The 14,796-nt window shown below is 37.7% G+C and overlaps 1 protein-coding gene across 16 annotated transcripts in view; it reads left to right on the top strand.

Moving 5' to 3' along the window:
• LOC101155555 (tensin-1) overlaps nucleotides 1–11,008 on the top strand; it is a 172,530-nt gene extending 161,522 nt beyond the window's left edge. For 9 of the 16 annotated variants that reach the window (XM_020712927.2, XM_020712931.2, XM_020712925.2 and 6 more), the window contains 14 exons: nucleotides 902–997; nucleotides 1,312–1,338; nucleotides 1,650–1,830; nucleotides 2,010–3,034; nucleotides 3,341–3,427; nucleotides 4,535–4,663; nucleotides 4,837–4,929; nucleotides 5,298–5,375; nucleotides 6,230–6,298; nucleotides 6,417–6,461; nucleotides 6,772–6,940; nucleotides 7,893–7,961; nucleotides 8,329–8,358; nucleotides 8,432–11,008. In XM_020712927.2, the coding sequence (XP_020568586.1) occupies nucleotides 902–997; nucleotides 1,312–1,338; nucleotides 1,650–1,830; nucleotides 2,010–3,034; nucleotides 3,341–3,427; nucleotides 4,535–4,663; nucleotides 4,837–4,929; nucleotides 5,298–5,375; nucleotides 6,230–6,298; nucleotides 6,417–6,461; nucleotides 6,772–6,940; nucleotides 7,893–7,961; nucleotides 8,329–8,358; nucleotides 8,432–8,570 (2,237 nt within the window). In that variant the 3' untranslated portion in view covers nucleotides 8,571–11,008. Of the gene's footprint in view, nucleotides 1–901; nucleotides 998–1,311; nucleotides 1,339–1,649; nucleotides 1,831–2,009; nucleotides 3,035–3,340; nucleotides 3,428–4,534; nucleotides 4,664–4,834; nucleotides 4,930–5,297; nucleotides 5,376–6,229; nucleotides 6,299–6,416; nucleotides 6,462–6,771; nucleotides 6,941–7,892; nucleotides 7,962–8,328; nucleotides 8,359–8,431 lie in introns of those variants that run through there. The other 7 variants (XM_020712937.2, XM_011489586.3, XM_011489581.3 and 4 more) reach the window with 4 other exon arrangements.
• Nucleotides 11,009–14,796: the final 3,788 nt, after the last annotated feature.

Below are 14,796 nucleotides of genomic sequence, written 5' to 3'. Positions count from 1 at the left end.
ACAATGCCTGTACCAGAGTTCCACTGTCCCACGTTGTCAGTCATGTGGAGCTGAGCCCTTTGTTCTCCCTGAGTGACCTTTCACCCCTCATTTGTCAGTCCTGCAGTGCTTTGGCATGACAGTCACAGGAGAGTGGCACTTTCTTTTAAAATTGATCAGTTTACCTTTGCTGACAAAAACAGGCTGATCAGTAAAAATGAAGGTGATGCAAACTTGCAATATTTCTGTAAAAACTACCATTTACCACAACATCTTACCAGTTGCTAGTCTCTGTGTTCCTGTTGTCATTCATGATTGCATTTCTCTCCCTGCAATATTCTTAGCTGTCTATAATTTATTCTTTTGATAATTGTACCACCAGTTTTTCCCTTTCTAAATGACTTATTGTGTTCAGCCAAGAAAGGGACTGGTAGAGCAGTTCATAATAAGTGTCTCTGTTAAAGCTCTTTATGCAATTTTTTTAAATGAAAAAAAAAAAGAATATAAATCATGAATACAGAAAAGTAAAAAACAAATTCAGTACTACAGCTCTCCACCAGAAGAGCTTATGAATCCACTTTGGCTCCGCTTTGCTTGGATGTCATTTTGTTCTCATGCACCGTGTTTTTTGCATGGAAGAATCTGGCTGAAACCATCAATGGTTGCATGCTTGTTTTAACCTTCATAAGAGTACGAAGCATGAACACGCTTTCCTGATCATGTTGCAATTTGTGTGTTAACCTAATCTACTCTTGACAGCTTCATACCTGTTATTGTCTGATTGAACGTCAACACAATTTAATGACTAAAGTGTGTAAAGACTTTTTTGAAGTCTTGTATTATGCTTTTTAACAGGTAGCAGCTGTCAGGATAGCTGTGATGTTTGATTGTGGGTAGTAAAAAAGGTCTTCTCTTTCTTTAGGTCGCTCACCTCCTGGTCTTGCCAAGACTCCCTTGTCAGCTCTGGGACTGAAGCCTCACAACCCAGCAGAAATCTTACTTCATCAAACAGGCTCAGGTTGGTTCATAGAACACATCCTGAATCAAAGTATTGTTGCTTTGATCAGGACCTTTAAGGACTTCAAAGATGACTTCAAATATTTGATCATACACCTACAACTTTACTGAATTAGTCTGGCTAAAGATGGTGTTTTAGCTTAGATCATCTGAGGAACACGAGTGTGAAATGACTGTTTAGAGTTGATTTAAGAAAAAGTATTCTCAAAGTGTAGATTATTTCAAAGCATATGACATCAACACTTATGGAGAAAGCAGGTAATCAGGTGTAATTTTTCTTTTACAATATTTTGTGTCTCCAATAATGGCACTCAGATGGTGAATTCAGTGAGTGTGATGAAGGTAAGAGTGGTCTGGAATGCCAGAAGTTCTTATCAACATCCAATGTTTTAGGGTTCTTCATCCCATTAACTATATCTTAACCTTTATGCAACAGTCCATATAGGAGTCAAGTCACATTGGTTATTAAAACTAAATCCAATATTCGTCAAATTATTCCCATCGTTTTGCCACTAAACCATTTTTCTCATAGTATAATCCTCATTTCAGACCCTGTCTGTAAAATTCTCAATCAAGAATCATTGAGTAAAAAGAAATAAATTACACTTGCTGTAACTGTAGAGTTAATAATAGTTTTTCTTTTTACTGTGCAGCACCAAGAAGCTATGTAGAGTCTGTGGCAAGGTCGGCAGTGTCGGGCGGAGAGCCATCCACGTCGCCCCGAAGCCTCAGCCCTCCAGAAGATGCAAAGGGTCAGCTGGGAAATCTTAGTCCCAGCAACCAAACAATGAACCCACCTTTGTCCAGCAGCAGTCCCATCCGGTGCTCACAGGGGTATGTCTGACATCCTTACTTATGATTCCAAAGCTAGATCTGATCTATTACCTACAATAAAAAAATGTGCATCTTTGAAGAGTTTATATAAAGACAAATCTTTAACAACAGTTCTTTGGTGAAATGTCAGTAAAGGAAAGAATAATCAGCTGTTTCTTTTGGTCTTATTTTTATTTCAGTGGACACCTCTTAGTTGACAGCAATGTTAGCACTTCCTCCCAACCAACTACTGATTCTGGATTTCAGTCTCAAGCTACAGAAATTTCATTTCCCACTCCCACTCCATCCTATCAGGCACCAGCAACCCCTGCTTCTTCCTACCTGGATTCTAGCTCTCCAACCTCCTCCCACCTGGGCAACACTACCCCAACACAGTCCTACCTTGGGTCTAACAGCGTACTGGGGGGTTATGTGGCTTCTGACCCTGGGCTGTCAGTTTCAGAGCCCTCTAAGACACTATTAAACCACAGAAGCCCCTTTGTGGAACACCAATCCACACCCAACCAGGGTCTTTATCAGCAATTGAGTGCTAAACAAGATGGCTCGATATGGTTGGCTCAAAAATCGCCTGCCAACGGGTTTGAGGTGGGTGTTGCAGGACTAGGTGGTAGTCCAGTTCTTGGTCATCGTCTATCTCAGGGCGCCCAGGCCAGTCCTGTTCTCAGTAGACAAGGTTCTTTGGGACAGATGTCTCCTCACAGCCCAGTCCTCAGCAGGCAGCCCTCCTTGGGTCAGCCTATTCAGACCAGTCCCGTTCTGAGCAGACAGCCTTCCATCACAAATCCACAAGGAAGTCCAGTGCTGGGCCGTCATCCATCTGTTTCACAGATGTCCCAGAGAAGTCCCAGTTTGGATCGGCACCCTATCCATAGTGGCTACACCACACCAGATGAAAGGCATGGGAACCTGTCAAGACAGAGTAGCTCCTCCGGCTACCAAGGACCACCTACTCCCTCTTTCCCCATCTCACCTGCAAACTACCAGGATGGTGGGATAATTGGGATAGGTGGTTTTCGACAAGGGAGCCCAGCCCCAGCCACCCAACCCCAACTCCCAGAGAAGAGGCGGATGTCCAGTGGTGACCGACCAAATGGAGCACTTTCTTATGGCACCATAAACGGGAAGATAATGTCTCCCATGAGTGGAGGAAGCACTCCAGGCTACTTTCATACACTTTCTGACTTCTCAAAGTTCAATATTCCCGGTAAGGATATTAATGTTTTTGAGGATCAAAATTCCAGAACTTTGTATTTTGTTCTATAAAACTGGAAGAATTACCAAAAAGTTTGCATTTTAACTTTTTAATCATACTTTCGAGCAGATACAGTTTCACCCAACTTGACTGACACGAAATTGAATAGCATAATAAGTAGCATTATTTAGTGTTTTCAAATCTTTCACCTGTAGGTGGTCTTCGGAAGACCTTGATGTTTGTTCCAGAAACTGTTTATAACAAAACATAAAGGAATCAGTCACAGATTTTTGATGACAGCTTTTCATTTTTATGCAGACGGAAGCCTAGAGAATCGGCTCAACGTTAAGTTTGTCCAAGACACATCCAAGTTCTGGTACAAGCCGGAGATCTCCAGGGAACAGGGTGAGCCGCTTTAAGACTTCTCCCTTTCTTGACAATGAGGTCAGTGAAACAGCTAGAACTGTCATCAAAATAACACATGTCCGACTTGTCCAACTTATTTTGCCACCTTGTTTTGTCTTCGTGGTATTTAAAATGTCGGTGTCCTTGACAACAAACTTGGTGCAGTTTTAACCAGTCATTTTACTTTTGCTAGTACTACATTTTGTAAGATTTACAGTAGCAACATACAAATGTATTTTATTGAATATCCACTTCAACTGGTTGCCTCATGTGCTTTTTGCCATGGCATTATGTTGGATTGTGTCATGTTAAATAATTTCACATGCTCAATTGCAATGACATCAGAGGCATAGTTTATACTTGGTGCAGGGCAGTACCACAGTGAAAACCACACCATATGTTAGGAATTTTGATCTATCTGCATTGCTGGCCTCATCTATCTTCGTTGCCTTAACTGTCACAAAGGAAAAAGTTAGGAATTTTGAGTAAATAAAAAGTGTGTTTGAAGTTTGGTTAAACTTCTAATGAGTCAGGGAAAAAAGATCTTTCATATTTAAGTCAAATATGTATATACTGTATGTATATACACACACATATATATATATATATATATATATATATATATATATATATATATATATATATATATATATATATATATATATATATATATAAATTTAAATATGAACAATCATTTTAGCCTATAGAACCTTTTTCAGTCAAATGTAGACAGACCTTGTTTTTCTGAACGCTATTGTCACTTTTCTGTCTAGAAAATCTCAATCTTTGCTGTAAGATGGTTTCCTTTTAGACAGTTTTAAAACCTGAAGTGTTTCTTCATCTCATCTCTGAGATTATGTTGATGCAATCTGGTTGATTGTTTCATAATGATTATTGATAGCACTGAGAAACAAACTAAACAGAAGCTGAAGCCGAGGATAATTCCACTTTAATCTTTTTGGACTATTTGGTCCTAAAGTTTTAGGCTAATGCCATGGCTGTCTTGGTAATGGTGCAATATCTGCAGTATTTTTCAGTTTGCTAAAGTCTCTTTTTCTGCTCAGTAGGTGTTTCATTGTAATAAGTTAAGTTTGTCTAATTTTACAGCTATCAGCCTGCTGAAAGACAGAGAGCCTGGAGCTTTTGTCATCCGGGACAGCCACTCATTCAGAGGAGCTTATGGCTTGGCGATGAAGGTGGCCACTCCTCCTCCCTCTGTGCAACAAAGCAAAAAAGGTAAGAGGCAAAAAGAGGATGTCAACATCACAGCAGATTCAACTATTACATTTTATTCAACTCAGTTTCTTCTCTGTTTTAATCCCTGGGAGCAGCATTAGAGCTGTGTCTTAATACCAAACCCATGAGGCAATGTCTCCATATTATTGAAATAGTCTTCTCCTGTGTCTCAGGTGACATCACCAACGAGCTGGTGAGACACTTCCTGATCGAAAGCAGCCCTAAAGGGGTCAAGCTGAAAGGCTGCCCCAATGAGCCTTATTTTGGTAGGTGGACAATTTTGAGCTGTTTTACGAAGTCTACAAATTACACTATTCCCCAAATCATTACACTTATCACAGGTAATGTTTCAAAATGTAGTAATTTTTGATTGTCATCAATAAAGATTATTACAATACTTTTATTATCATTTAATTATTTAACCTAACTTGTGTTCTTCCTATTTGTTACAGCTGTTCTATATCTGTGTGTTTTAGTTGTATAAATCCAATGCTACTTGTCCATAAGCCCTTTATAATTCTTGGGTTGCTCTAACGGACCGACGGCTTCTGCTTGAAGAGACGATTTGAAAAAACGAAAATCCTTTTTTTTTTAAATCCAAGAAGTATTCATAAATGCTTTTGCTGTTTTTCAGGATGTTTGTCAGCCTTGGTCTACCAACATGCCATCACGCCACTGGCCCTGCCGTGCAAATTAATCATCCCTGCCACAGGTACGAGCCCTCAAAGTTCCCTTGATTTCATAGTTCTTTGTGTTGCAGCTCTGTTTTTACTTAGGTTTTCAATCCTGCACAGGCTCATTAGCATCTTCATGGCTACCATTGCTTCTTAAAGAGAAATAAAAACCAACTTTGGGATAAAAAGCTCAAGTCAAGTAAAACTTTGCTTAAACCAAATTAGTCTCTAATTTAGCACTTTTGTTTTAGCTCTAGCATAACAGCTCAGGTGCTAACGACAAACTTTATGAAAATAACCAAAATAATTTGGTCCATTATTTTTGATGAATAAACTATTTAAGAAAAAGAAATTTTTATATGCAGAAAGCTGATGTTGCAAAGACAACGTTAACATACAGGATGAGATCCAAATGCCCCTTCTCCCATGTTGTGAGTGCCGGGTCAATCACTTGAGGGCAGTTTTTTATATTGAAGTAAACATTTTTCTTTTAAATGCAGCTGACCTAATTATTAGCTACACAATGATTGAATGCTGCGTGTTGGTGATGATCTTGACAGTTGGTCTACTAGTGCCCAACCAGCAGGTGTTTAAAACAATAGCAGATAACTGCATGTGCATCAGATTTCTGTCCCCATTCACAAGCCATTACTTTTGACTACTTCACAATAAAAGCACAATGTGGTGTTTTCATTTATTTTTATTTTTATGCTAAGCTTTGAAGATAAAATCCTATAATAAATTTGCGTTTTAAAAATCTTTCAACACATTCAATCTATGGGATTTCTTCCATAAAACCTTTATTCTGAAATATGGATAAATTAAATTTACTTGAAGATAGGAATTACTATGAAACATACGAGTCGCTGAGAGGATCTCTCTTTTCCTGTAGATCTCATTGATGAAGTGCCTGAAGACACTTCAACCAACCCAATGATGGAACGGTTGAAACAAGGAGCAGGTAAAATCCTGAACCAGACTATCTGTTTGTGCTCATCTTATCAGCAGTATGGATCATCTCCTAAACAGTTGTATCACTATTGTTAATTTGTATCTCATTCACTCATCCTGACATCCAGACATTTTTGTTATCCCAGTGCAGAGGGATCCTGCTGATTCCCATGGTAAAGCTGCAGCACTCTTTCCATTTGGAATGTGAATCCTACATGTCTGTCTGTGTGTAGGAACCTGCATAAACGAAATAATCTAAAACCGAACTTCAGTTTCGATGTCTTAACAACAGCATCCAGCATCTCCTCCATAACAAACTCAATATTTTACTTGGAATGAACTGTATGGATCCACCTGTGAAATCCCAGCTTGTGTCCAATCTGCATGGTTGCTAATGAAGCAGTCCTAATGCATGGAAAGGCTTGTTGACAGTTGTGTTGGAAACATCCTATCCAAACTGAGGTGCCTGCTTTTTTCCCCCAGCATGCAACGTTCTCTACGTCAACTCTGTGGAGATGGAATCTCTGACAGGCCCTCAAGCTGTTGCTAAGGCCATTTCTGAGACACTGGCTGCTGCGGCGCCACCTACTGCCACCATTGTGCACTTTAAGGTGTCATCGCAGGGCATCACACTCACAGACAACCAGAGGAAGTAAGTGTAAGGTCTGCCTGTATTATATGGGAGGTCTGCAGGATGTCTTGTGAGAGTAAAAACGTCTTGACATTAAAGATGTTTGTATTTTCATTCATTTGAAGGCAAATTGCTTTAATTCATGTTGTCCTAAGAAGACAGTTTTTCAATAGCTACTGCTCTAGGCTGCAACAGGTCTCTATGCAATAAAGTGTGCCAAGTTTGTACAAACTAGACATCTGGAACTGCTGTCAGTAACCTTCTGTGGTAATTAGGTAAAATATTAAAATGTGTGGTTTGGTTTTAAGCATTTATCCCAGGCATGACATTGAGACAGGCTTAAAGAAATGGTGTATATCAAGTATTTCAAAGGACAGGACAATAAACCCAGCAATCGATCATGGATAAGTAAACAATTAAGTGATCAATTGTCCCAACAAAGTTCATTTCATAAACATTTTTGTCTGAGATTTCAAGAAACTGACTGACTGTAAGACAACATTTATGAATTTAAATGATGATTGAAGTTTCTCTATACGGACCCTTCCAAAAACATTCAAATATGATGGAAAAGTGTCTTTATTTCCATAATTCCATTTGAAAAAAATTAAACTTTCAATGAATATAAATTCAGGGACCACTGTTCAATTGATTTCAAGTTTATTTGTACTTAAATTGGGGTTCCAGCTCATATAAACCAACGCAAACATTGGGCCTTGAGTGTATAATCTGTGGAAGTTTATTATTTTACATGTAATTATTGAAAAAAATACACTTTTCCACAATATTCAAATGTTTTGTAAAGGGTTTATATGTATATACGCCAGGGAAAAGAACAGAACAAAGTAGCTTGTGGTTATGTCTTGTAAAAATTGCTTTAACAATGTTTGCAGTTTCACACAAAGTTAACCACAATGTGTCTGTGTGTGTGTGTCTGTGTGTGTGTGTTCTGACGTTTTTACTTGTTTTACAGGCTTTTCTTCAGACGACACTACCCCACCAACACTGTCACCTTCTGCGACACTGACCCACAAGACAGGAAGTGAGTATACTGTGACTTAATAATGATTCCCATAACGGTAACTTTCAATAATAATAATGATTTGAATGTTATGGACAAAAGCTAAAGAGACAAATGCTTTTTCCACTAAAAATGCTCTTCTCTGATTGATTTAAAACTGGTTTCTTTATTGTCATGCACAATTCATGGAATGACCACAGAGAATATGACACATGTTTCTTTGTGTTCCACCAATGATATAGATACAAATGTAACATTTTATTCATATTTCCTGTGTCTTTCTATACTACAGGCATTAAATTACCAACTGTCCTGGATTTTTCCCAGTTAATGGATATGTAGTCAACATTTACATTTTAATATTTTTCATTATGTCTCATCTTTTCAGATGGAACAAGCCTGAAGGAGGCGTAGCAAAGTAAGTCCACCTTAATTAACTGTAGTTTAAAAACATAAGTACTTGTAGCTGAATGAACTCGTGTTTTTTGCAGGCTGTTTGGGTTTGTGGCGCGTAAGCAGGGAAGCACAACAGACAACGTCACACACCTCTTTGCTGAGCTGGAACCTGGCCAGCCCGCCAGCGCCATCGTCAACTTTGTGTCCAAGATGATCGCCTCACAGAAACGATGAGCACTGACAGCAGGGGCTCTGACGTCTTGTGTTTTTATTTTATTCTAAAAAGCCTTTGGTATTTGTCTTTCCTGTCCAGCACACACTCCCAGTTTCACCTTTTCATTTTCTTGCTCTTTTGAATCCAAGCGGATGCATGTGAGCGCACATGTCTGTATGCATGTGCTTTTATTCTTGGACGGCTTCAGAACGAATCAGTGGACGTGCAGGAAGGGGTGTGGCTTCTGGTGACAATGGTACTGTGAGGGTGGGGGTGTTGGAGGGGTTGATTTTCATCTCCCTGGAAGGGTAACTGAAGAACAGGAAGAGGGAATGACTGTGTGAGCAAATGTTATTTTTTGTGGTTGTTTCAGTTTTGTATTATTTAAAAAAGAAAAAAGAAAAAGTCAAGTAGTGTGATGTAACGATGGATTGTAAATCTTTCAAGCTTTTGACTGGTCAACCAAAGATTCTTAAAACAAGCAGTCAGGGCTGTACAGTTTGTCAAAAGTATTCTTTTGTTTAAAAAAAACATGGCTGCTTAATCAAAACAAAACAAAAAAAAAACAGTTAGGAACTGATACTGTAGGTCAATTCTGCATCTTTTGCAATAACTGTCAGACTTTTTTGCCCCTTGATCAGGTTTGTAAATAATTCAGTTACGCTTTTTGAGTAGGGCTATTGTTAACAGACAGTGCCTAAATTTTCTTTTTCAATGCAAAGTTTTTTTAAAGAAAAAAAAATTATCAAAGAAAAGCATAACACATATTCATGCTCTAAAATATGCAAAGACACATTTCATTTACTGAAAAGAGTCGGTGGGTCCTTCTTTGTTGGGTCTTAGCTAAACTTTTCAGCTGTTTTTGTAGTTGAGCAACAAGATTGGGATGGAAAGGCTGTTTAACTATCTAATGGCTCATAGCAACACATTTGAAGAATTTGTGAAGAGCAACTTTGTTCTAAAAAACTGCTTTTGTGAGTTTAATATGTAGAAAGAAACTGCTTTAGTCAGCAAACAAAGTTTATCTTACACAAAATTAAGCTATACATATATATATATATATATATATATATATATATATATATATATATATATATATATATATATATATATATATAAAACTTCAAAAACAGTAATGTTTAATATTTATTTTTTTTGTTTTTGCTTTTCTTTACATATTGTCATCTTGTATACATGTATTATAAAGTACACATCAAGCTTACTGAAAGCAGAAAGAGATTGCTTTTATTTTCACATATGTCATGTGCGTTACCATATATAAGGTGTAAAGTGTGTGCATTCAAAAGTGTATTACTGTCAGCATATTCCGTTTTTTTGTGTTAACATTCTCATGTTTTTGTTTTTTTTGTTTCGTTTTATTAAGATGAGATTTAGTATGGAAGATTTCCTCTTCAGCCAAAATTAAGAACCTCCGACGCAATGCCAAACGCATTTGTTGAAATGAGTTACAACCAACTAAAGAGATTTTGTCCATGTTTTAGCACTTATGTTCAAGTACAATGCCTATAGAAAAGAAAACATGGATACAGACAGGCCCTTTTGTATTTTGTCTGTTTGTTTGTTTTTTAATTATACATAGTTGCGTTTTGAAGCCTTTACTGTTGCCAACAACTGTTCACCTCACTGTAGGAGATGCAAAAGCAACATCTTTCATGTCAGTTCAAACCTCTGGCGCCCTCTAGTGGTCACAAATTTCCTGCAGCAGAACCAAACTAATTTTATTGCAGCGTTTTAGCTGTCGTTGGAATTGCAAAATAATTTGCTTTCCTAGAAAAAAAAACTATTTTATCAACAAATCTGTAATAATTTTAAATTCAAGTTATGAGTCGTAACTGGCGGAACTTTTTTTTTTTGTTTTTTGTAAAGAAGTGGATGACAGCAAGAAAAAATTAAAAGTTCAAGCTTTGTTTTTTTTTGTTTTTTGGGGGGTAAATTGGCTTAAAAATGTTTGAAAAAGTACAGCACTTACAGGGCTCTTTCTATCTTACTAGAATGTTTGGTTATTTATTAACAAACTTGCATGCTTAGGTCAAAGTGTAACCTTAATGCTGCTGAACTCCTCTGTACACAGCGTGTCCGTGCTCAACCCAAATGCCTGCATAAATACGCCACTTGGCAGTTATCAGGTTAGGATTTCGGGTATCTTGACTCTGCTTTTGTAACAAAAAACAGAACAAAACTGTTTGTTCTTTCGCCTAAAGAATGTTTGTTGAAGTAAAAGGACTTCTTAAACCTCCAGATGAATGTTAACCATTTGTAAACTGAGATGGAAGCTACAGCTCCATCCATCCATCCTTCCTCCCACTTTGGCAGATCGATCTTGACTGTAGAATGTGTATGACTTCGCTATTATGCCTGTATAGAGTTTTTGTTTGTTTGTTCGCTACATTGTATGGCTTTTACTTTTTCCAATGAATAAAAGCTACGTAAAATCTAATTGAATAATGACTGGCAAGTTTTTTCATCTGCAAACCAGCTGCAATGATAAATGTTATGGAATAGACTGTTAAACATTGACAAACGTGTGTCATGTGTGTCTTCCTATATGTTAAAATCACAATGTTATGTTACACAGGAAGAAAATACACCCATAAAAGCTTTACAAGCAAGATAATTAGCCCAATAAACTAAACAGATATACAGACAAAACTGAGTTTGAGAAAAGCCCACACATTTAAGTCAAAAATTGTAGAAAAAAACACAAATGTCTTTTTGAGAGCTCACAATCTTGAGAATACTAACACAGTGAGATGTTTACTTTACAATGGACTGCAGCTGGACTGGACTGTAGCCTCACAAATCATTGAAGAAAAAAGGTTCAGAGCACTGTCTAGTGGGTCTAGATGACCCAACTCCCAATGTTAACCCTTGTGCTATCTTAGATGACCCCACCCTTACATTGATGTGTTCTTCCCTACCATGACAAAGGTGGATAAAGGTGGAAAGATGCCATGGAATCCATGGACACCAGTGAGGTTCACAAATCATTGAAGAAAAAAGGTTCAGAGCACTGTCTAGTGGGTCTAGATGACCCAACTCCCAATGGTAAAGTGCCTAGGATAGCACAAGGGTTAAAGTGCCTAGGATAGCACAAGGGTTAACCAATATGGAGCTTCAATGGCAGGTTTTGTTGAAAAACGCGGGACACTGGCTCTAGACGCCTGGAGTTTTGCACAGCACTTATTCCAGCAGCTTTAGAGAAAACATCTGATGCATGACTGCTTCAGAAAAGCTCTTGTCACTAAAAAGAACATGTGAACATTAAAAGAAAAAATTGACAGTGGGAGAAAAAAGAATTTCAAGACACTCAATGAATCTAAGCTCTGAAATTGTAAAGTTATCTCCATATTTGTTTCAGTTGAACAAAAAATTGGTCTTTTTTGTTTTTGTTTTGAAATCTAGAGGGTTTTGTCTGCAGGTTTTGTGCGGTTCTGTGCCAGTGGCAGATCACAGCTCTTTATGCAAACAGGATGTGTTCAGCTGAGCATGTGCACAGGTGTTAGTCCATTTTTCAGCCAAGTCTTTGTCACACAGAAAGTCATCTCCAGTGCAGGAACGTGAGACCTAATGCAAGTTGATGTTGTGCAGAAACAAATTTCACCACTTGATGTCAGTGTTTCCATGTTTTAAACAGACAATTGCCTTTTTTTAATGAAATACTTTGAAAAATGTTCTCATTGTTCCTGTTTCAATAAACTGTTTTCTAGTATCTACCCTCAACACAAAATTGCCTCTTCCATCAGGTTTGTGTGTCAGGCCCTTTCATGTTCAAATACATCCAAAATCTTGTTTTGGTCAAATGTTAATGAGGACATAAAAACATTTTCCACAGCCATTCTCACCCAAAGTCCCATTTTTCTGAGACAAATTTTCTGTTCATCTCTATCCAGTTGTCATTCAGCTCTCTGAATATGCTTCCACAGGAGAGGGAAAAAAGGTCAACTTTAGTTCATGGGAAAATAAAACCTCACCACTGGAAGTCCTGCATAATGCTTCCTCAGGAAGCATTATGCAGGACTGTAATCCTTTCATGTCCCTTACACCATCGCATAGAGTTGTGACTCTGGAAAATGGTCATTTGTGTCTCAACATGAGGTCCAGATGACACCATGGGTTGGTTCATTCAGTTTAGTTGGGAGTGGGAAGGTTTGATCATTTGGATTTTTGTATCTTTGTGATATTGAGACTGTTTTTAAAGTCCATCTAACAATCTGGAGTTGATCAAACCAAACCCTTGCTGCTTTGATCTCCTTCCTTAATGATTTAGGTTTGCTTTGACTGGTTTCAAACCAGAAGTCTAATGTTACCTTGCTCAGATTATTGTGTTAAAAATGCAATTATTCTGTATAAACAGTGACATCACTCATGTAAACAAGCGGTGAAAAAAGAAATGTCTCCTGATGAGGCCATGGCATGGCAAATGTGCTTGTAATGTTTGGAGTCTTTTTGGGACTCATTTCATGCTAAAATGCAGCATTTTTAAATACTAAGACATATTAACTTCCTGCCACATTATAGGAAAACACCCTGCACAAGTAAAAGAAATAAAAGTTCTTCAACGTATTAATAAGCATCTGGGATAATCATCCATAAAAAGAAAGAGTCAGGTCATCTTTTTTTTTCTAATTTGTTCACTTCCTCATAGGAATTAAATGATTCTTCACTTTACGGGTCACATCCTTCTGGGAAAATGCAGATATCTGCATGTCTGGCTGTTTAAGTGTGGTAATCGGATCAGTAGCAGGTGCCTTGTTTTTTTTTGCAAAAGCCTGTTGCCAGTTGTCACACACTGAAACATGTCATAATTGGAGACAGTAAAAGTGCTCTGCCTCCTGCCTTCCACTCAGTGCACAGAAGAAGTCGCTTTTGGCTTGGTCAGATGGAGCTGAAACTCCTTTTCTGCTCAAATCTGAAACTTTCAGACCACTGAAGGTGACCTGGTGAAATAAAAATCATTGAGTTTAATACAATTATTACAAATTTGCACTTATAAGGAACAAATAAAATGTTCACTTTGTGTGAAAAATCCAGAGATGTGGAGATATACTGCATAAAACAGTAAGATAATGATTAAAAAAAAGGCATAAAATGCACGTACATATTATCATTTTATCATTTTTATTTGGATTCATATCCTTCTGTCTATTGCATGAATGTTTTACTGTGAGATTGACCGGTGGGTTCTTTCACAATTACGATTTTAGAAGTGCTTACAGTTGCTGCAGCTTTTTTCTATTTCTACATGCTGTTTTTTCAGATAACTCTGATGAATAAATCCTTTGAGTTTTGCAGGAATTACTCAGGCAAAAACACACAATGAAAGTACGTTGTGTTGCTTGTTTGTGAGTGTATGTATTTCTCTTTTCTAACGTCCTGTGAACGGTAAGCATGATTCACTCCGATTCCAAATGTTTTCATCTTTGCACCTCAAAGGCACAACCATTGTCACCATCTACACAGAAATGACCTACCTGAGCCGTCTACCCCCTTTCTTTGATTCAGAAAAATTGACAGAAAAAAAAAAAGTTCTGGATATTTAAAAAAAGTATCAAAACACTACCAGCTTGGAATTCTTTATTATTCTATAAATCTGGGACTTGATGTAGTTTTTCTTTGTTCTTCGTTTGATGTACAGAAGGTTTTTTTTCTCTCCCACAGACAGTTCACTTCAACAGGTAAGTATGAAAGCTCACCTGATCTTTTGCATTGACCTCACAGGCGATCCCTTGCTCTGCTTGAGAACGTGGCATAAACTTTACTAAACAATATGAAAGCATGGTTATGTAATGCTTTGTCTTTTGGTTCAGAAAGGTGGTGGTATAATGGTGTGGGACATGATTTTTCTGGCACACTTTTGGCCTTTTAGCTGTTAAAGCCATTCTGACTGTTGCTGCTGACCATCACCTTCTATTTCATCACAAGGTAGCCATCATCTTTGAGCAGTTCGATACGCTAAAATCCTTTAAACCCTTTAACACCGGAGATGTCACAGGTGACACCTGAATAACAAATCCTATTTTGAAAAAACTCTAACCGTGATCAATATGAATCAGCTAATTCTGCAAAAAGACACGCAGCTTTTCCTGTCGGCTTTGCACCGATATGCAATACATTATTAACAAAAAAGGTTCTATATCAGCGCAAAGATGCTTTTCTTTGCTTAAGAATCCATTGGAATTACATCATCTGGTTAAAGACTAACGGTAGTCAAAAGAACGTAAACAC

The sequence above is a fragment of the Oryzias latipes genome, chromosome 21 (genome assembly GCF_002234675.1).
Source record: "Oryzias latipes chromosome 21, ASM223467v1".
Lineage (NCBI taxonomy): Eukaryota > Metazoa > Chordata > Actinopteri > Beloniformes > Adrianichthyidae > Oryzias > Oryzias latipes.
Note: the sequence above shows the minus strand (reverse complement) of the source record. Positions and strands in the feature narration are given on the sequence as shown.